The 20,275-nt window shown below is 34.2% G+C and overlaps 4 protein-coding genes and 1 non-coding gene across 13 annotated transcripts; 2 read left to right on the top strand and 3 right to left on the bottom strand.

Moving 5' to 3' along the window:
* Positions 1 to 941: 941 nt before the first annotated feature.
* Positions 942 to 7,012, bottom strand: LOC100789814 (AFG1-like ATPase family protein). 2 transcript variants are annotated; one of them, XM_003550626.5, is made up of 15 exons: positions 6,653 to 7,012; positions 5,985 to 6,286; positions 5,801 to 5,880; positions 5,510 to 5,604; positions 5,266 to 5,388; positions 5,005 to 5,074; positions 4,529 to 4,615; positions 4,366 to 4,431; positions 4,165 to 4,257; positions 3,899 to 3,955; positions 3,677 to 3,811; positions 3,495 to 3,585; positions 3,089 to 3,177; positions 2,237 to 2,430; positions 942 to 1,425 (listed from the first exon to the last, which is right to left on the bottom strand). In XM_003550626.5, the coding sequence occupies exons 2-15, from the start codon at positions 6,217 to 6,219 to the stop codon at positions 1,329 to 1,331; spliced, it is 1,512 nt and encodes a 503-aa protein (XP_003550674.1). In that variant the 5' UTR covers positions 6,220 to 6,286; positions 6,653 to 7,012; the 3' UTR covers positions 942 to 1,328. The 2 variants fall into 2 exon arrangements, with proteins under 2 accessions (XP_003550674.1, XP_006600512.1); XM_006600449.4 differs by having other exon boundaries at positions 6,785 to 7,011.
* Positions 7,013 to 8,132: 1,120 nt separating this feature from the next.
* LOC100306037 (uncharacterized) lies at positions 8,133 to 10,381 on the top strand. Its single transcript, NM_001249654.2, has 5 exons — positions 8,133 to 8,318; positions 8,416 to 8,609; positions 8,719 to 8,803; positions 9,813 to 9,878; positions 9,955 to 10,381. The coding sequence occupies exons 1-5, from the start codon at positions 8,235 to 8,237 to the stop codon at positions 10,045 to 10,047; spliced, it is 522 nt and encodes a 173-aa protein (NP_001236583.2). The 5' UTR covers positions 8,133 to 8,234; the 3' UTR covers positions 10,048 to 10,381.
* A 1,080-nt stretch (positions 10,382 to 11,461) lies between these two features.
* Positions 11,462 to 12,355, bottom strand: LOC102670502 (probable aspartic protease At2g35615). Its single transcript, XM_006601351.1, has one exon. It carries the CDS (start codon positions 12,353 to 12,355, stop codon positions 11,462 to 11,464), a length of 894 nt encoding a protein of 297 aa, XP_006601414.1.
* A 678-nt stretch (positions 12,356 to 13,033) lies between these two features.
* On the top strand, positions 13,034 to 13,105 carry TRNAM-CAU (transfer RNA methionine (anticodon CAU)). Its single transcript has one exon. It is a non-coding gene; the product is annotated as a tRNA-Met (tRNA).
* A 708-nt stretch (positions 13,106 to 13,813) lies between these two features.
* On the bottom strand, positions 13,814 to 19,613 carry LOC100820465 (autophagy-related protein 18b). Of its 8 annotated transcripts, none has more exons than XM_006600452.4 (11): positions 19,393 to 19,613; positions 19,219 to 19,292; positions 19,077 to 19,150; positions 18,887 to 18,996; positions 17,703 to 17,794; positions 17,399 to 17,511; positions 16,774 to 16,893; positions 16,195 to 16,340; positions 15,680 to 15,793; positions 15,379 to 15,444; positions 13,814 to 14,274 (listed from the first exon to the last, which is right to left on the bottom strand). In XM_006600452.4, exons 1-11 carry the CDS (start codon positions 19,449 to 19,451, stop codon positions 14,139 to 14,141), a joined length of 1,104 nt encoding a protein of 367 aa, XP_006600515.1. In that variant the 5' UTR covers positions 19,452 to 19,613; the 3' UTR covers positions 13,814 to 14,138. The 8 variants fall into 8 exon arrangements, with proteins under 8 accessions (XP_006600515.1, XP_003549523.1, XP_006600514.1 ...); XM_003549475.5 differs by having other exon boundaries at positions 15,680 to 15,796; XM_006600451.4 differs by having other exon boundaries at positions 16,192 to 16,340.
* Between the last annotated feature and the right edge of the window lie 662 nt (positions 19,614 to 20,275).

Raw genomic sequence — 20,275 nt, forward strand, 5'->3', positions numbered from 1 at the left:
CATGTGTTAAATCTAGTCACGTAATAGTGCACGCACAAATACACGTGTACTAATAACATTTAAATTTGTATATCTAATATCTAATATCTAATATCACACCATGCATCTGCTTATAACACTAATAGCATGTGTTAAATCTGGACAAGACCATATCGTATGAGAGATCCCACTGCACTAGAGTATGGGACTAGAGAGTAGAGACATAATTATTAAGTATCAGCATAAGCATACAAAGGACAACAAAAATTCTTTAAATCGGAGTAATTAGCGGGAGTACCAGACTATACCTTAATATGACTTTTTTTTATTTATTATTGATGACAGTTGAGGTTGATCGATTAATGAGAAAACAAGTTGTTGAATCTGCTTTAGCCCAAAAAGAATTTGACAAACCAACATTAGAAAGCATGGGACGATTTTTTTTCATTATAGTTCTATTCATCCGTTCTCCAGCAACGTTTCATTAGGATAGAACTCCTCTCGGTCATTGAATTTTTCCAATAGGAAAGAGAAAGACACAATGGATCTGTGAGATCCACACGTACTAGATACAATCGAAACCCGTTTCACTATGGACTATGACAAATTGTGTGTTGTCTAGTAATTCCTTCAACCTTGCATAAAACATTAAACTTCTTAGAAAACTCTAAATCATTATTAGTTTATAGGTGTTTTATTTGCTTTCATCTTTGCCTCTCAATCTTTATCTTCTTCAAGACTGCCCAAACTCTCATGGAAAATTCATCAATGCCAGTCAACATATATCTAGCACCTCTATTAGATGGCCCCCAAAGATTAAAGTGCAACCAGTCGAGTATTCCCTTAGTATTATGAAACCTTTCAATGAATTTGATTCATTTCTACTTTGGCGAGATGAATATATTTATCAGGCCTCTGAATGTAATGATCAAGACTTGCTATACATTAATCAACAATAAATGTAGTTTAAAAGACCTACATTCAATTTAAATTGTTTGAATTTTTGCATTAAATCAATCAATTACACAATATTTTTGGAAATGCTAATAACTATTTGATGCTATCTAACCCACCTCTCCCTGAGCTGGTGCCAAATCTAATGCTCCGAAGATGGATGTTTTTTATTTGAAATTTTGGTCGTTCACAATCATTATTCATTTTACCCCACTTTCACTCTATATATGGTGTACAATAATAGGAAGCAAACTGAGCCAAATCTAATGCTCTGCCGATGGATGTTTTCTAATTTGAAATTTTTGGTTGTTCACAATAACTATTCATTTTACTCCACTTTCACTATGCCACAACAATAGCCACCAAACTGTGATAAGAGGTTTTGGATCCTTTCTTCAAGCTTCAACGGCATTCTGATCCACTCTTTCTTTCTTTTCTGCTAACATGGCAGCATGATGCTCTAAGTATTCCTTGCTGTTAATTTCTGTCAGTCTGCAACAAATTTATGTCATAATCAGTCATTGCAACAAATATATACATTTACATATAGGAACAGTGGTGGTTCTTCTAGGTATCTTCTAAATTATTTTTCCTTGTTTTCATTGCTTTTTAGTTCTTAAGAGATTCCAAAACAGAATATGTTTTAAGCTTGTTAACCTGGCCCAGTTAACCGACCAATGCCAAAACCTGCTCAACCCTTATTAATCTGCCATAATGATGGGGACATTAACCCCAATAAAGCTGTGCGTGCAAGCTATGGAACTGAGCCACCAGAGGCCTCTTAGCTTAGCTACTGACACCATACCACCTTATGTAGAGGCTACCCTCCAGGCAAATGCACTTGCAATTCTACACACTCTCACCACATAATGAAACTCAGACGTGGGAGTGTCATTTCAGGCACACCCCCTTCTCACTTTGCCAGTTAAACTACCATAGATGATGATCCTTGTCTACAAACACCTTGATATAAGATTCCAGCCATTGGATGTACATCTCAGATTTAGGTAAAAAATTTAAAGTTGGAATCTTTCTAAATTCTAAAAGACAAAAGATACAAAGAATTGTTTTCAATGAATCAAGTGGCTGTTTTCTCCCAGTATTGCACACCAAATAATTATCCAATTTCAATTGCATTGCCAGTACCTCAATCTCTAGAGTTTGTTCCTGATCTTAGATGCTCATACGAATAATATTAAGATGAGAGATTCCAACAACTTGCATCAGTTGACCAGGCAACACCAAATCAAAATAGTTACAAAAGATTATTACATTAGTTGTTTTGTATGCAGATGTATCATACCTACTAATGGTGCGGTCTTTGGCAAACCCCAATTCATTGTCCACACAAAGGTTAGAATCATCATTTTTCCGTGATCTTGAAGAGGTTCTGGGTGCCAAATTTTTAGCCTCAGATACTGTTACTATTTTTTCAAAGAGATCTTTAGGGCTCCCTTCGGCAGTACATAATAGTCTGGCCTTGTTCTCATACATCACCTGTAATCACAGTGAAACAAAGCATCATACTTATTCTACCCTCACTGTAGGAAAAACAAATGTGGAGGGTGAATACAACAAGCATATGATTATTCATTTCAGCATCTCATCACAGTGGCCTAAGCTTCAAGTTCTTAGAAAATCTCTAAAATTTCAACTTCAGGTATGAAACTTTCAATCATAAGAATTTTCGGCCGTTAGATGTTTTTGAAAACACATGCAAAATTTTATTCTTCAGTTTTTCTAGTCAAAACTCAACATCCTTTCTGCTATATAAGGCATATTATAAATAGGAAGACGCAAGGCAACAAACTCAGTCAGATCAAGACAAACACACTCAGCTATACAGATTACAAACAATTTGTATATAGAAATGATAGCAACACACTTGATACACATACACTTCCAACACATAATTTAGTGGGACCCCCATAAAATTCACTCAATAAAAAAGAGTGGGTTGCTAACATTTAAAATGTGCTTCAAGCATTCATCTTTGTATAATAACAGAGGCGGCAAGCAAGGGGCTGGCTCATAGCTAGGCCATTCCTTGAGCGAACGAAATATTAAAATACAAAGGTTTTGATAAAATATGTTCATGAAACTTACAGACAAAGTTTAAACATGGGCAACCCATTTAGAATGGCAAGGGACTTACATCAACTAAAGTGACAAACCTATGTGCAGCTGATTTATTGTGAAGCCCAAAAATTGGAATGCCATCCAAGACTAGCGTATGAAACTTCTCTGTGAAAGCAAAAAAGACATTCTGTGAACATTGATTTATGGATCTTATATACATTAGCAGTTGGTAAAAGTATGATAAACATCAAATATTTAAAGAGGAAATCAAAACTACTACAATGAGAATAAATGAAGTTTACAGAAAAATGAAATCATTATCTGACTTTTATCATATTCAAAACTTAGTTACTTTTATCATCCCCATATGCAATTCCCAGCAAACAACAGAACTGTATCCTTTGTCTTTAGGATAGGACATAAAAGATGTATGTATGCTGTATGCATGTATGTATGACAAAATTCACTAAAAAATGTCTTACTGAATAACCCAAAATAGTCTGCAGCCCCAAGAGGTCTATCACAAATTTCCTCAAAAGGAAAATAGGCACATCCGTTAGCTCCCAATGGAACCTGATAAAGAAAATGAACACAACTTTAAATTGATAATAATAGTGATTGTGTGCTCAATATGTGTCTGTGCCATATTAAATTTAGCACATACATGCAGTGTCCTTCCCATTACTACTTCTACTTCTTGGGGAGTAGGAGTAGCTGTTCCTTCTCCAATCAACTGTTGAAACTTCTCCTTAAGAAAGCCAGATAAATCAGTGCCAACCAAATAGAATCCTTGCTCACCCTGCAGTCCAAATTTGCAGAAAATAAAAACTAAAAAACCAACAATCTGAGATTAGTGCATTTACAGATATAAGATTTTACGTCATACCGATGTCATTTTGCGGTAGTCAATTGATGAACCAATCTCATGTACTACACATCTTTCCTACAGGAGTATACATATATTAGGCAATTAGAAAGTGCGTTTAGAAAAATATAAATGTGTACTGTAGTCTTTACTTTCTTATACTGAACACAGATGAAAGCATTCCACAAAGCAGAGGGCATCAATATTCAGTAATGAAATTATTTAACAGTATAGACTTGAAGCTAATCTAACACAGCTCCCAACTAAGGAAACATCAAGAACTGTACCTTCAATGCTGCAATGAAGGGTAGAAAGAGATCCCTCTGCAATCCACCCTCATATAGGTTATCTGGAGCACGATTTGATGTGGCCACTAGAATCTATACTTGTGTTCAAGCACAATGAAAAAATATGGAATTTTGAAATTAATTAGGCAACAATTCCATAATTATTGTTTAGAGAGGCTACTAATCAGTTATATTACTTACAATGCCTTTGTTGAACAAATGTCTAAACAAGCGATTTAGTACCAATGCATCTGCTACATCTGTTACCTATTGGAAAAATAAATAACAAATCCCAAGATATAGCATCAAATAAAATATGCATGATCTATTATCAAAAGAAATAAATGTTATACTGAAACTTTACCATAAATTCGTCAAGACATAATAAAATTGCATCATCAGAAATCTCTCCTGCAACCACATCAAGTGGATCTGACAACCCCTTATGCTTCTACAAGGATACACAACAGGAAATCTGAGATAGGCTTCCTCTTATTTTGTTGACCACTTAAGCATACAAGATAACATCATTCTGGAAACTGCTAACAAACATTTAATACTCAAAGCATAAGGCCTCTTTTATATCACTTGATTGTAAACAAATTCATCCCTCAAAAACATACATAATTATTGGATCCATCCCCTATGGTATGTAATGATTTCCGAATAACATAACAGACACAATAAATGCAATTCGATTGTAGCTTACTTAGATTTATTATCAACAGTAACTGTATTGGGAAAACTGTAGTTTAACATGTATTAGAAATAAATAGATCTTCCCCTTTTATCTACCAAAAAGAAAAAGAAAAAAAAACATAACAGGTTTGGTAAACTTACTTGTAGCATGCTATGTACATTCAACATAAAGTCATGAAAATGAATCCTCTTTTTCCTCCAATTAGAAGGCCTGATAAGATATAGCCGGTGAAGACGGTCAGAGTATAAATCCTCATAAGAACACACTTCCATAGTATATTCTAAAAATGCTTCATATTCTTCCTATATTGAGAGTCGAAAAGGTATGACAACTAAAAGGTATAAGACAACAGCAAACGAGAAAAAAAAAATCAATGGAAACGAAATTCATTTCAAACTCACAATTGATAAAAAAACAGGTCCATCAGCATAGTTTTACCGGTACCCACTCCTCCATAAAGATATAAACCTTTTACAGGTGAGTAAGAGGGATGAGACAAGAGACGAGACCACAGCCACCCACTCCTGCCAAACCAAAAGTTAAATTAAATTCAGAAACCAAACAAGATGTGAAAAATAGGCTTCAAGATCTGAGCAGACATATCAGCAAGAAGCAGGATAGATATTGGAAGGAAGAAGAGCATACCTTACAGGTTTTTCAGAGTTCCGATCCAATTGGCAGATGTCAGCAGACTCAACAAGCTCATCATACAGTCTCTGAAGTTCTGTCAGAGTGTCTACCTGTTTCAAAAGAAAAGAAGAAAAATGCTTAAACAAAGGAAAAGAAGATTAATCGGAACAATTTCCGATTAAGTGCCATGAAAAATAATCCATATAAATATAATAACATCCAACAGCATTTTGACCAATAAAACAAGCTAGGAAAACCCATTTCATCAATGAAATTAGGCATTAAAATGAAGTGTAGACACTGTACCTGGCAAGCATCACCTTCTACAAGTTCACCATTAGTAATCCTTCGTTCATACTCAACAAGAGGCCCAGCTTTGCTTGTTTCTGTAACCGAAACAACAAATTCCAATGCAAAAAGACATAAGAAGATGATGAAGTTTCAAACCGTCCTGAATCTAGCACTCTGAGAGCAAAAAAAAGATGAGAACCTCTATTTGTAAGTTTTGCGGCATCAGTTGAGAGAGGTCTCGTGGTTGTTGTAAACAAATGGTTTTTAAAGTTGGTCTCAGCATGATCAACAAATCTAAAAGCTGAAGAATGAATATGACAGCTCTTTCCAATGTGACATGGAGGTTCTTCTGCAACATTAACAATGATCAAAACACAATCTTGCCTCTGAAAGGCTGGTCGCAATTGTCGCAAAGAACGAAGCACGTTTCTCATCTTCAACTACTCCCAACTCCAACAAGCTTCAGACCAATAAACCCCAAATTTTTTTTTTCAAGAATCCCTGAAATCAGAGACACTAATCACTCAATTTTGAACCATAAAGATTCCTCAATAACAGAGAAACCAAATTAAATTAAAAGAAAGAAAAAAAAAACAATAATCTTGGCATGCGATCAATAAGGCCTTTGAGCTTTGACTTTCACCAAGAATTATAAAAGAACAAATTTCAAGAAATCTGTGAAATCAAAGAAACCAGAATTGAATTACGATGCTAGATTTAAAAGGTATTTCTCTTTTAGTAAAATTGAAGCCGGATAAAGTGTAATTTCGGAACTTAGTGAGAAGATTACGACAAAACAAAGCATCAATTTAATCTCACAATAAATGTGACAGACATGCACCATGCAAGAAAAGCAGAACAACTTACTAAGTCCAGATAAAAACGCCGTATTTCCAATTCGTTCCAACATGTTAGGAAAATTGCGGAAAAGGGACAAAAAAATAATCTCGACGGAGTTATATTAGCAACAGGATGAAAAAAAACAAAAAGAAAACTCACCTGAATAGGTGAGCACTCCCACAAAACAGAGCCCACTTTGTTCACACTTAACAGCGCTGGTGTTTCACCTTAGCCCGTTTGGATTCCACGTTTTTTTTTTTTTTCTTGAGCCAGAAACTCACACGTTTGCTTGCACCTTTAAAAAAGGAGAAAAAAGATGCTGGCGATGCAACTAACTCAAAACCTGGAACAAAACATTTATGGCCTATGCGTAATGCGTCGACTTTATTATTATTTTTTGTTTATTAAATGTCTCAACTCAACTAATTATGTTCATCAAGTGTGGGATCAATATTCACATGCGATGGAAGCCATAAGCTAAGGTCAGCACAGTTTTTTAATTTCTATCCCGGACCCACCTTATTCCTAATTCGCAGGCCCCGCTGATTTTCTATGTTCTTGTTTATTTGGAAAATACTTATATTTTTTTCCCCTTATGACATTTGCCTTGATTTTATGGAATCTGATTTGGGTTTGTGTCAAAACTATAAAATGGTTTATATATCTTAAAAAATGTCTACTAATACTTGGATGTTATTAATCATTCTCTTTATAAAGCTGGTAAAACAATTAATAATAGAATTTTTTATTAAGTTTTATTAAAGATGCATTTATACTACTAGATATAATTTGTTTGAATATTTTACTTATAACAGAGCCAAAAACTTCTTGCAGGAGGCATCTTTCACGTGGTCCAACTCCAATGAACTCGTTTTCACCATTACCAATAATGTTATTAAATTTTATAGGGTAATAAAATTTCTTTTTATGTTATTAAATATGTATTATACTATTAATTTTAAAGAGTAACGTCGTTTCTTGTTTTGTGTATATATTTTTAATAAAATAAATACGTAAATCAAATAAATCCCTTTTTTTCTTTTGATTTGTATCTTTATTTTTATTTAAATTGGCATAGAATAACAAGATCGTCTTACTACATGATAGTGTATTTTAATTTGTTTGAAGAAAATTATAAAGTATGAATAACGTGTGTTTGCAAAGTATGACAAATGAGCAATTCCCGGAAGCAATAAAACATTGAATTGAAAGTGGTGTCCTCATCGATTCCATCCACAAGTCGATGCACTATTGTGAGTTGGAATCCCAGGTTAAGATCATATTCTCCTACTGGACCCAAACCCTAATCAGAAAGTAGCCAAAAAATAATAATACTACCAACCATCCATGTTGCTTGGAATCTTTAATTATTTTAATCCAACGCGTAGTTAGTAGCATACGCTTACGTGACGTGGACCTATTTTATGAAGAAGCACGATACCGAAAGAAAGTCAAAGCCCATTGGGCTACAATATACAGCCCAATGCAGTACTGGACCTTTTGGCCCATTATCGAAGCGGGTGTTCTGTTCCAGCAAGCAGAAGCAAACGCAGACGCAGAATCAGAACTGCGGTAGCGTGCGGTTGTTGGGGGAAGAAGAGAGAAAGCGATGGCGAATCAGGGTGCTAAGAAACGCAAGGAAGAGAACGCTCGTCACATGGCTAGGCTCCGCCAAATCATCATCGCCTGCAACGTACTCTCTCTTCTTCTCTTCAGTTGTAACGAATTGTTTGTTCGATACTGTGGATTGGTGATCTAATTCTTTGGTTTTCTTTTGAATTGGTAATTAGGTTATCTATGTGTTGCTAAGAATGTTGGTGTTCCATTCGAGCTTCACCTGGAAGCACTGGATTGGGTTGATTGTGACTTCTTTGGCATATGTTATTCCCTATCAACAGCTCGCGAAGATGGCGACCCCTGCTTACGCTGAAGATGGTGAACTTTTAGATGGTGGATTTGATATGTCTACAGGTGGAGTTTGTGGGTATGTCTTTACTATTGTCTTATTTTTAGATCAATATTTTTAGTACTCAACCAGTTCCTGTGTGATATTTATCTTTCGTTCCTCTCTTATTGTGAGCCATTTTTTGCAGATATTTACATGATGTTATCTACATAACATGCTTTGTGCAAGTCATGTCCATCGTCTCTGGAAAGTTCTGGTACACATATCTTGTGGTAAGGCCCATAATTTGTTCACATATGTGGTTTTCTTTATGAATATGGGTTTTGTAACTGTTAATGTTATTGTTTTGCACTGAAGCTACTTCAAATAATGCAGTCTTAGCTTCACAAAGAGAGGTTTATTAGATGCTAGCCTTGGCGGTGTGTATATGTATGGTCCATCCATCTTGTTTTGTAGTTAAGACATAGATTTATTTACCGTAGGGAGGAGTACTATCCAAGAAAGAGAGAGGGAATGAGTTCCTTATAAGTGCTTGTTGCAGTTTGCACCATAACCAATCACAGTTGGAGGGAGGACTGGAATGCTAAAGAGAGTAGGCACCAAAAGATAATGTCATTTATCATTTAATCCCCCAACAAAGTTTGACTCAGTTGACAAATAATTAGGACTCTTAAGCATGTTAACCAAGGTTTGTTGGATTGTCATATGTGAGGAAAACATTTTCTTTGAAGAAACAAAGTTCACTTCGATAACCTCTACATCTCAAAAGAAATTAGTCTCGAACTGTTAACCAAGGCATGTCCTTCCTTGGTGCACGGACACAAAATAAATCACAAGTAACTGTTGTTACCCCAACATAATAGTTTTTCATTCAGGGATTATATTAGATTAGGTATTAGGTATTCCTGTGCAAATTCAAGTGTGCTTGGACTGCAATCATCTGCAGTTCAAAAAGAACTGCACTCTATCAGGACCCTTATAATTATTTAACTTCATAAACAAACAAAAAATTATAAATTTGGCTTAAAAGTTGTAAGCTGTTGGATTTGAAACTGCAATTGTATGAGTTCTTTCTGAACTGCAGTCCTGTTGGTGCTGTGGACTGCTTGAATTTTGACTCTGTGTTGCCCCAAATATATATTTGCTGATAGAAATTGCAGTTGTTGTAATCAGTAACTGTATGTGCTTGACTTAAGGAATACTGAAACCCTTTAAGCATTAGAAAAAGAGAATGCCACAAACAGTCAGTGACACAATTGCCCTTTGCTTGGCATTTGACAGATACCGGCTTTTGGAGCATACCAGTCCTTTGGTTTCATTAAAGGATTTTTGCCAGGGGGTTCAGAGGTACGCTCACCTTGTTGATTTCAGACCACATTTAGAACCATGGTAACGTAAATTTCGTATGTCTTTTGTGAATTAGGAATCATTTGAAGATGAAAAGACCCGCAAGAAGAGAGAAAAGATGGAGAAGAAGGCATCGAGACCCAAGTTTGCCAAGACAAGAACTAGATAGTTTAGTGTAGGGCACCCAGTTACCCAATGTAACTCAATATCCAAGATTGATGGAGGTTGCCCTGAAACTTTCAACTTATTGCGAACACATGCTGCACAAAGTCTGAGTTGTATTTCATGTATTACAATTTACTTTTTATGCCCTCCAAGAACATGTGTGCTTACACACAGTTTAGATAAGTATTTGGAAAAGCTAACCTCTATGGGATATTGGGATTAAGAGTTGTCAATTACGGGAAGATTCATCATCTTTATCAAATGACTCAACGTTAGTGAATGACGTGGAATTGCTTAAATGGAGTTTAACCTCCTTGTTGGAAATCTTACGTGGGTGTAAAAAATGGGCATATGTATGACGGACAGGTAGCTAGCATATCAAAATCTCATATTATGGCACTTAATATTAAGTTGTTAACGCACTATCTATTAATTTATAAAAAGCCAAGCATGATATCAAGGGGATGAAATGATAAGACCTCTAATTACCCTTTACACCTTCTAGGTGTTGAATTAATTCCCATGTAGGTGTTACCTTTGCCTAATTATAAGGTAAAGTGTTTGCGTACCAACGTAAAGTTCAGGCATATTTCGTGATAAGAATAAGAAAAAGACAATTCAGTTAACTCAATCAGACATGTGTTTAGCTAGGCACAAATTTAAACATTCTTTTTGTTTTAGTATGCATGGTACACGTATTCTCCTCTATGAATCCACTAAGATTACTGGTGATGGTCCTCAATTTTTTATTTTGTAAAAAAATATTAATATAGTGATAAAACTTTGAGTAGTTTTGTAAAAAAAAAAAAAAGAAATCAAACTAGTAATTGCCAAACAAAAAAGTCTCCTATGTCCTATGAGTTCTAATCAGAAAGGAGGTATGATAAAACTCATTCCGAATTCAAAGAAATACAAGATTGTTGAATCATACAAAAAATAAAATAAAATAGGGCCTTAAAACTGCTAGAACCTGAAAACAGGACAATGGAGAATGGAGACAAAGTTAGCATTAATTTAATTTTAAACTCACCCATCAAGAAGTTCACAGTCAAACCTCTGAAAGTACACACGCATCCCATTCAAGTCATAACCCACATTATAATTCTGTTGAGCCAACATTCCAATAGGAGAAAAGCTTTCATAGTCATCTCTAAAATAGTCCCCTGGAAGCACAGCCATGCAAAATTCATTCTCTGTGGTCTGGATAAACATACTTGTTACATCCAAGTCCAAAACAGCACCCTCACTCCTTCAGCAAAATGAAATGTCTCCAACGGAAAGCCACTTAGGTCCCGGCTTACCACACCACTATAGCATAAAGTATAAGGATTGTGCTTATCTTGTTGGGCCAAAACCAAAACCCCTTCAAGAAGATTCTCAACTTCAAAGCTAAGCACTTCAAATCCATATTCTATAAGCTATGTATGGTCTGCTCCAGTGTCAATTATCACTCCACTGTTATTATCTGTTATTGATCTTTCAAACACGGTTGGATTGATATCAAGCTTTCTCCCTCCTATGCTTATAGCTTCTAGATTAACATAATACAAACCATTGATCACATTCAAATTAGTTAAGTCACCTTGCATATTGGCTTTGTCCCCCAAGACCAATATGTTAAACTTATGATTAATATTTCTTAAGTTACCAAAGCTAGGTAGCAACGAGAACCTTCCGCTACCAAGTCCAAACACCCCATTGATTCCTTGGTAGGGGTAACCATTTGATGATGTACTAAACTCACGACCACATCCAAATATCAAACTAGGAACTTTGAATGCGTTTTCATCTATGGTTTCTGAAGTTAATTGCTCCCTTGCATAGATCCCTTTTGATGAACCACTCCCAACATACTCCACACTGCATGGACACTCACAATTCACCACATCACATTTGTTACATTCACTGAATGTCAAAGCATATGTGGAAGATTTTGAGAGGTCAAATATTGGAACAGATTGCTGCGAACAAGATGAACAAGGATGACACATAACCCATGTAAAGCTGCTACCAGTGTCCATGACAGCAAGTGATGGAACAGGTGGTTCACCTATGGAGAAATTAATTAAGAACACAACATTTCTAGGGCTAGGAACAAGATTGGAGATATATTCATTACTAGAAGTTTGCTTAAGCATTTTATGCGAGTAATGATCCCAAGTGGTGTCTTTTGAATTGTAGAGTGATAGTGTTGACTCATAGTGTATGAGAAACACTGGGTTAATAGATGAGGTTATGATGGTGGCAGTGGTTAAGGTGAAATGAAATATGAAAGGCAATGAAACAAGTCTATAAACAAGTGGTGTTGCCATGACTACAATTTCTTGAGAAAGTTTCAAATCCATTTATGGAGAAATTGGGCTGCGTTGACTAGTTAGTGAGTAGTGGCTATTAGTTTGACTCTTTACGTGAAAACACCTTTTTCATGAGATGAAATAGTTGCTGAACTATTTTTACATGACTCGAATGGTTTGTTACTGAATTCTTTTCGCATTGAATTTGTTACCAAATTAGTCTGACTACACTTGTTTAATCTTGACTAAATATATAAGCTTCAATGAGTTTAGACAATAATAAATGATTAATGCCCAAACTTGATGATTTTTTTTGTACATTCTTTCTTTTTTTGACAGTTTTTTTGTATATTCTTTCTTTTTTTGACAGTTTTTTTGTATGTTCTTAGAATTTAGAATTTTGCAGTTCCTCGAATCAGCTTAATTGGTTAATTTTCAGAATATAATTGTCGGTGTGGGAATTTGAGTTCAGGATGCGTTACTTTTCTTTTCTGTTTTTAATTCTTAATTTGTTAGATGAGAAAGAATTTCAAATGAAATTTTCTTCGCTTTTGACAAAGAAAAACAGAAGGATTTTTTTAATAAACTATTTATTAGCGTGTGTTTCCTTCGGCAGCTAAACATTCGCAAGTCGCAACAGATTATCTAGTCTCAAGCTAAGACTTAATAATAAAATGAAAGCATGAATATCAATGGATCAGAGTGGCGCAGCGGAAGCGTGGTGGGCCCATAACCCACAGGTCCCAGGATCGAAACCTGGCTCTGATAAAGAGTGGCTTCTGATTTATTTCTTCTTTTTTTTTACAGACATTTACGAAATAATTAAAATATGCCGTAGATGTTCGTATAATATAACCAGAGGCAACTCATAATTTGCTTATTCATTTAGCATTATTTATATAATATTTTGGTTGCATAACATTTTTTTTTATATACACCAACATTATCTTTATTTCATTTAGATAAAATATAACTCTAAAATTCAATGAGTAATAGACATATCAAGACAAAACATCTTTTAGGGAGTGCTTAAAACCAGACACAATATTAAAAACATATCACGAAGAAATTTTGGTTGCATAACATTTTTTTTATATACACCAACATTATCTTTATTTCATTTAGATAAAATATAACTCTAAAATTCAATGAGTAATAGACATATCAAGACAAAACATCTTTTAGGGAGTGCTTAAAACCAGACACAATATTAAGATAGCATATCACGAAGAAATGTCCTTGGCTTAATGATTAATACCACAGATAAAAGTTAACCGCATCGGTGAACTTAGCCTCCAAATTCTTCCTTTTATTTATTCCAAAACTTTTATAATTACATTTTTTGGAGAAAGACCGAAAATAGTCAGCATGTTGAATACTAATTTGGGTTCCACAAAATATTTAAACCACATGATAAACTATTTTAACCAACAATTTACAATACAGATCGCCACAAATTTGAATGAAAAAGGTAGGTTATCAGCAAGTAAATTATTGGTTTTATCCGTTCATATGGTTAAATTTCTTACAAGTCCCAAATTATAGATATTTTTAACGTACTTACCTTACATTGTGGGGGAGGAATGTTAAACGAAGTTTTTATATTGTACCATATATACATATTTGGAATCATTGTTTCCTCCAAATAACACATTCATGTTGGCAGCCACGACAGCTCTGGAAGTTTCTTTGATTAACACTTCAATGTTGGCAGCAGTGGTAGGTCTGAAAGTTTAAGTGTAGCATGCAATTCCTCAAGCTTCACAGTTATAGATGGTGCTCTAAAAATACTTTTTGCCACTCATGATGCCTTGTCCATGGTGGCAGTCAAAAGATTGAACTCACGCACTAAAGACCAAGATAATTCATTCTGGGCATCAATGCTTAAGTTGTATTCCTGGAAGTAGCCGTTATAAGTTATTACGGACATGATGGCCCTGGAAAGTTGAAAAATATAAAAATTTAGCAAACATAGATATCAGAAGTTTTCTGAAACATGGGAAAAACACAAGTTATGAAGAGCATTTCTGGAAAAGTTGTGTGATAAATTGCTAATGCCACACAGCTGACCATAGACCGCGTTTGTAATCCCCCAAAAAGGAAGTACCACACTTTAATGACCATACCTCTGAAGGGACCATCTACTTATCTGGTTTATAATGGTTTTGATGATTCTACACCTTCAATTGTACCTTGATTTTTATCAAACCACCCAATTAACGTTTGGATTAAGAGTTCTTATTTAATCGGAGAAACCTAAAGAGACCATAAGATTGGCAGTTCTAGTTTCAAAATCTGAGACATGGATATACACATATCCATGTCAGCAAACAAGAACATAGTCCAAGTGGAACACAGAAATACAAGGCATGGCATTAAATACAATGACTTAGAGCCAAATTATTTCAAATTTTCAATTTTCAATAACTAAAAGCCAACGGGGGAAGAAGAGATATACCTAATAGCTGCACCTTTAACATCAATAACAGGAAATGCAATTCTTACTAAGTAAAACTAAAATTTAATCCTAAATATTCAATCCAACAAAAAATAAAGTATCGATCTACATAGACATAGTCACACTAAGCCTCACTTTGAAGGCGATAATGAAACTTCAGAAGTTTATACTACACTTTGAACCCAATGTCAGCAGATGAGGAGATTCCAAAATTTGACCAGTAGCCATAGGAAAGACTCTCCTATCTACAGCACAATTAATTATGTTCATTATATCACCTTTCATCAATTAATCTACAACATTCATCACCACGTATTTGTCATGGTTTCTTAATTGATTGTTGGTGTGGCTAAACAATGGTACAGTTGCAAAAATGCATGCATGCATGCACATACAAGCATGAGAAATATTAACTTCATATTCAATAATAGCCAAGAAGTCATAAAGCATTGCAGTAAACCACATGTGCAGATGAAGCTTAAATCACATGTGCAGATGAATGAGGTAGAACGGGACATCAAATAAAGAGTTTCCAGTGGACTGTCAACATCTGAGACCAATAGATCAACAATGTGGCACTCACCTACAAGCTAGGAGTTCAGATGATGAGGAGTTGGTGACATTTTCAACCTTGCGAATTATGGCATGGCTGTATGACAAACAGCAGATTTAAAAAAATAATTTTAAATATGCAAATATTCTTACTAATATATAATAAAAAATCCTCAACAAGATTTGGTTAACACAATAAAACCTCAAAAGGGTAAACAAAGTATTTTAGATTAAGGGAAATAAAGATCATATGAAATAGTTCCAAGGTTTAAATAGGTCAATATAAAAAAGTCTTCAATGACTCATGACTACATAACATCAAAATACTTCACCTTTTGACCCCTGCAGAGACAGCATTATGTAGTACGTGATGATAAGCAGGATCCAGCACATCATTCACAGCACCAGGAATTATTGATCCAAGAAAACCACTTGATCTCTTGCTCCTGCTGAAGTCATCAAATATACATAAGCTGACTTCCCAAATCCATTTCAGAGGAAGCAAAATAATTAAGGGAAAAAAAAATATCAAGAGATTTTTTTCAAAGAGCAAAGGAAGCAAAATAATATGGAAAACTAAAATCAGCTACAGCAAAGGTTGCACTTGTACACATTTATCACACAATCACTAATATGACATCCACATCTTCCATTCAGTACTATTTGGTGACTAAGCCAAACACAATAATTAATGTTTGCTTTAAATTTAAATCAGGCTGGTTTTACCTTCAGTGATCCAACGCAGCCTAAACTTACATGACATATTCACTTGAGTTGAGTACAACAATAAAGTAGTCTAACAGATGGGAAAGAGGGGGAAAATATTTTAAATTGCAATTCTCACCACCTTGGATGTGAAGCAAATCCGAGAGTAAAAAGATGAATAGAACCAGAAGAACTTGAGGCTGCAAGAATATCTGGAAGCTGCTTTGATGGTCCAAATGAAAGAGAAAATATAGTAGACGGATATGTCCCCCTTCTAAAGCTATATGACTGCGGGAAAAACATCAGTCAGATTCTACACTTGAAGAAAAATTGTAACACAAAATTAAAAGATAAAAAACTGCTACAAGGTATATAATCCATAAAGAATGCCTATCCAAAAAAAAATAATCCATAAAGAATATAACTCATGTATGAATTACTTCAAAGAATGACTATGGAAAACAAAATAAAAAAGAGCATTATGAACTAACAAATTATGGACTGGACTCTTAAGGTCAAAACTATGAGTAAAGGGCTTGTGTGTTTTGATATGGCATAAAAGGGACCTGCCAGATAATTGTATCATAATCTGATCTTTTATAACCAAAATCATTTTGTTTGCAATTTTAAGGGGAGAAAACACAGAAAGATGCAAAAAATAATGGCTGATACCATTAAGATTCCCTATCAGTATTTACAAAGATTGACTCTCATTCATCACCTTTGTTGCATCTGACACCAAATGGACTCTGATTATGGTCCCTTGCTCGGATGCTGTAGCTATGTACATTCCATTAGAAGAAAGAACCATTGCAGCTAATGGTGAACGATGAGCCTCAATCTGTAATTCAGGTTCCATAATAATGTTCATGAATATAAGTAAAAAATATAAACAACAATATATTCATATGTAGCATTTAAAAGAAAATATTACTGCCAGATAATAAAACAATGAAATAAGTCAATACAAATGTGTAGAAAAACCCAAAACTTTTTCCTATGGTGCTCTCTAAAGAAGGAAATCCCCATATTTCTCAAGTAGGCATTTTACAGCATACAGTCCATGTAACTGAAGAATATATTAATTTAAATAGTTTTTGAAATTCCATAAAATAATGACAATAATTTTCATTCAAATAAACAAGAAATGCCAAATCATGAAAGCATTGAATAATATAAATTATTATTAAAAATTGAAAACCATGAAGCATAATATTTCAGTTTTCATCATCTCACTAGTCTGTTTGAGGCTATATGATAGAGAAGGAACAAAAGCAAAAGAATTCGTGAATATTATTGTCATTTATTTATTATATAAACTATTCAGAAGGAAATTTATGTATAACCTCACAGTGTAAATGGCAATCCATGACATTATATAGCAACGCAGATCCTTTGGTAGTACTGGCAGGAAGAGCCAAGTAGCAAGCATCCAAACAAGGGGAAAAAGCACAAAGTCCTGTGGGGAAAATTGCCTTAGAAAAATATGCTTAATACAGCAGTTGGGTGACATAATTCAAAGTTTAATTCACCATGTTTGTCACAATCCAATTGAGAATAGAATAATAACCTAACAAGTAACAACTGCAAGTCAACAATTAAAGTGTCCTTACTGAATGAAATCATATCAGGTATTGGTTCCAGCCTCACCTTTAATATTTGGCACTGTGTCAATAGTATCCAAGATTGTGAGACTATTTATTTCATATACATATGCTTTGTCTTGTAAAATGACAATGAGTCTGCATTATAGAGAAACCGGGAGATTAGGGTAATCTTAGTGATCAAAGATTATGCTGATTAGTTCATGGGACTAGACTAAATTTTAGATTGAAAAAATTGTAAATAAGGAAATCAAAATGTATAGCAAACTTGCTGAATCCAAAATTGTTTATTAGCATGTATTCTACAAACCCAACTGTGCAATATAAATAAGCAAAATAATCTGATCATATGTGTCTGCTACACATTAAACACATACATGCCTCTACAAGCACTGACAAAACACGAATTTGGTAAACATTCGTATTTGAGTTCCCTGAATGATCAGCAAAATTTGCACAAAAACAACCTGTAGACAAGTCTCAAATTTTCTCCTTAGTCCTCCTACTTTATATGCTACAAACCAAGGGAGAAGAAATGGAAAATTGATAGAAACAAATGAAAAGAAATAAACATATTTTTGGATAGATAATAGGGGAGAGGTCTCTCCTCCACAGGTTTCCCCTTCACAAAAGATGTCTTTGTTCACATACAAACTATCTCCGTAATCTGAATCTGACTTTCCCATGTGTAACCAATACATTCTAACTAACTAATGAACCAACAGCGTTACTGACTAATGGACCAACAGTCACCCTTATTGTTTGAACTAACTAACTAATGGACTAACAGTTGTTACTAGCTGACTAACGTGCTAATAGTTGTCTCATTCTGTCCCAACAATATGGAATTTTGTAATGGAAGAAGTTCAAAAACAAACAGTAACCTCCCAAAGTAAGCCCCAAAAATAAAGTTGAGGAAAAAACAACCATTAGTCTGTATAACTATAACAGCAACATACATAATTAAAAAAAAAAAACTACAAAAATAAGCATTTGGCAGTGCTACACTAATTATATTCATAAATAATCAGTGTGTCAAGAAATCAACTTCAACCAAGCTTCATGTACATTTGATGAGCAATTGAAGCCCACCTCATATTCCAATATTAAAAATACAATATAGCTTAATGTTGTTTAACATTTTAATAAGAAAGCATTGGTAAACCAAAGCCGAGATTAAACTAAAAAGAAGAAAGGGAAAAAGTGCACTAGTGAAGATGGAGGTTTGACCTTTGTCTATTCATGCGAACAGCAAGTATGGAAGTTAGAAAATTCAATTCTCTAAGAGCAGCTCCAGTGGTTGTATTGAATAAACAAAGACGGCGAGGGGACAAAGATGGCTGCATGTGCATCATGTATCAGTCAAAACAATACACAGTCAGAGCCCGAGCCCGAGCCCAAGTACAGTATAGTACGGAACCTGATCACCAGCTCCAACGATAGCAAGAAGACTGGAGCTAAACAGCATCTCAGCAATAACAAAAGCTCCAACCGCTACACGAAGGAAGGGGGGAATTAAGAAGAAGAAAAAAGGGTGATTAATTAATGGAACTGAATTTTACCTCTTTCATAACAAAGTCTTCCAGTATTGGTATCAAATATTCTAACACCATCTCTGGTGCCAACGGCAAAGTAACTGCAGTAATAAATAATGAAAAAAAAAAAAAAAAGATATCAAGGGAGTTTGAAGGAAAAATATTGAATTGGGATTCATAATTGAAAGAGAATTGACCTACCTATGGTCCTGGTTGAAAGAAGCGCAAAGTAAAGAGGGCGAAGAAGAATGGTTGGCCATTGAATTTGACTAATAATTAATAATTGGGGTTCCAACAAGTTTTGTTTCACTGCTGCTCATCGATTAGTTTCATCACCTTCCGAATTCTCAACTTGTAGTTTATAGCTATAACACAATCATCGACATAATCTTTCATGACTCGATGCCTTATCCCACCGACTCTACCGAATTCTTTTTCTTAATGGAGTACTTATAGATAATGGTTAGGAAAATTAAATAAAAATAAGTTTAATGGGAATATTTTTTAATCTGTTATCTAATTATAAATTATTATTGATATAATTTTTAAAATAATTTTATAAAAATTAATAAAATTATCGTGATTTCTGATTGGATGGTCTTTTTTTCAAACTAAAGATTTGGAATTTATTTATTCATAAAAAATTATAAAAGTGTTAAAATTTTAACGGTTATTTTTATTTAATAGTTGTAACTTGTATTGGCATTTGTCTTTTAAAATATGTTTTACTCACTTTAAACCAAGTAATAGTAAGTGTTAAATATGAAGCAATCTTTGATAATTTGAAATGAACTATTAAATATTTTTAAAATGTAAAATCTTCCGCCTTAAATTATTAATAAGGATTGATTTTAATCTTTACAAATAAGATGATATTTGCTTTTAGTGTTTTCAAAAAATAATAATTTTTTAATATTTTAAGATAATGTGATATATGTCTCTTATTGCTATATTTTTTTAAAAAATTATACTAATTATTCGTGAGATTTCATGTAATTATATAAATATATTTTTTTAATCATTATATTCACCTCTCTACATGTTAGTATAACATTTGTGGATGTCAATATAATGTTTTCAAATA

The sequence above is a fragment of the Glycine max genome, chromosome 17 (genome assembly GCF_000004515.6).
Source record: "Glycine max cultivar Williams 82 chromosome 17, Glycine_max_v4.0, whole genome shotgun sequence".
Taxonomy (NCBI): Eukaryota; Viridiplantae; Streptophyta; class Magnoliopsida; order Fabales; family Fabaceae; genus Glycine; species Glycine max.

Excerpts from the sequence above, each read along its gene's own strand:
- LOC102670502 (XM_006601351.1), bottom strand. The coding sequence starts at position 12,355 with ATGGCAACACCACTTGTTTATAGACTTGTTTCATTGCCTTTCATATTT.
- LOC100789814 (XM_003550626.5), bottom strand. The coding sequence starts at position 6,219 with ATGAGAAACGTGCTTCGTTCTTTGCGACAATTGCGACCAGCCTTTCAG. Across the intron at positions 5,881-5,984 it reads CGCAAAACTTACAAATAGAG|AAACAAGCAAAGCTGGGCCT; the intron begins GTTCTCATCTTT and ends TTTCGGTTACAG. Across the intron at positions 5,389-5,509 it reads AACTCTGAAAAACCTGTAAG|GAGTGGGTGGCTGTGGTCTC; the intron begins GTATGCTCTTCT and ends TTGGTTTGGCAG.
- LOC100306037 (NM_001249654.2), top strand. The coding sequence starts at position 8,235 with ATGGCGAATCAGGGTGCTAAGAAACGCAAGGAAGAGAACGCTCGTCAC. Across the intron at positions 8,319-8,415 it reads AAATCATCATCGCCTGCAAC|GTTATCTATGTGTTGCTAAG; the intron begins GTACTCTCTCTT and ends ATTGGTAATTAG. Across the intron at positions 9,879-9,954 it reads TTTTGCCAGGGGGTTCAGAG|GAATCATTTGAAGATGAAAA; the intron begins GTACGCTCACCT and ends TTTGTGAATTAG.
- LOC100820465 (XM_006600450.4), bottom strand. The coding sequence starts at position 19,451 with ATGGCCAACCATTCTTCTTCGCCCTCTTTACTTTGCGCTTCTTTCAAC. Across the intron at positions 17,795-18,886 it reads GTTCGCATGAATAGACAAAG|ACTCATTGTCATTTTACAAG; the intron begins GTCAAACCTCCA and ends TCTATAATGCAG. Across the intron at positions 15,797-16,191 it reads TTTGCTTCACATCCAAGGTG|CAGGAGCAAGAGATCAAGTG; the intron begins GTGAGAATTGCA and ends TGATGACTTCAG.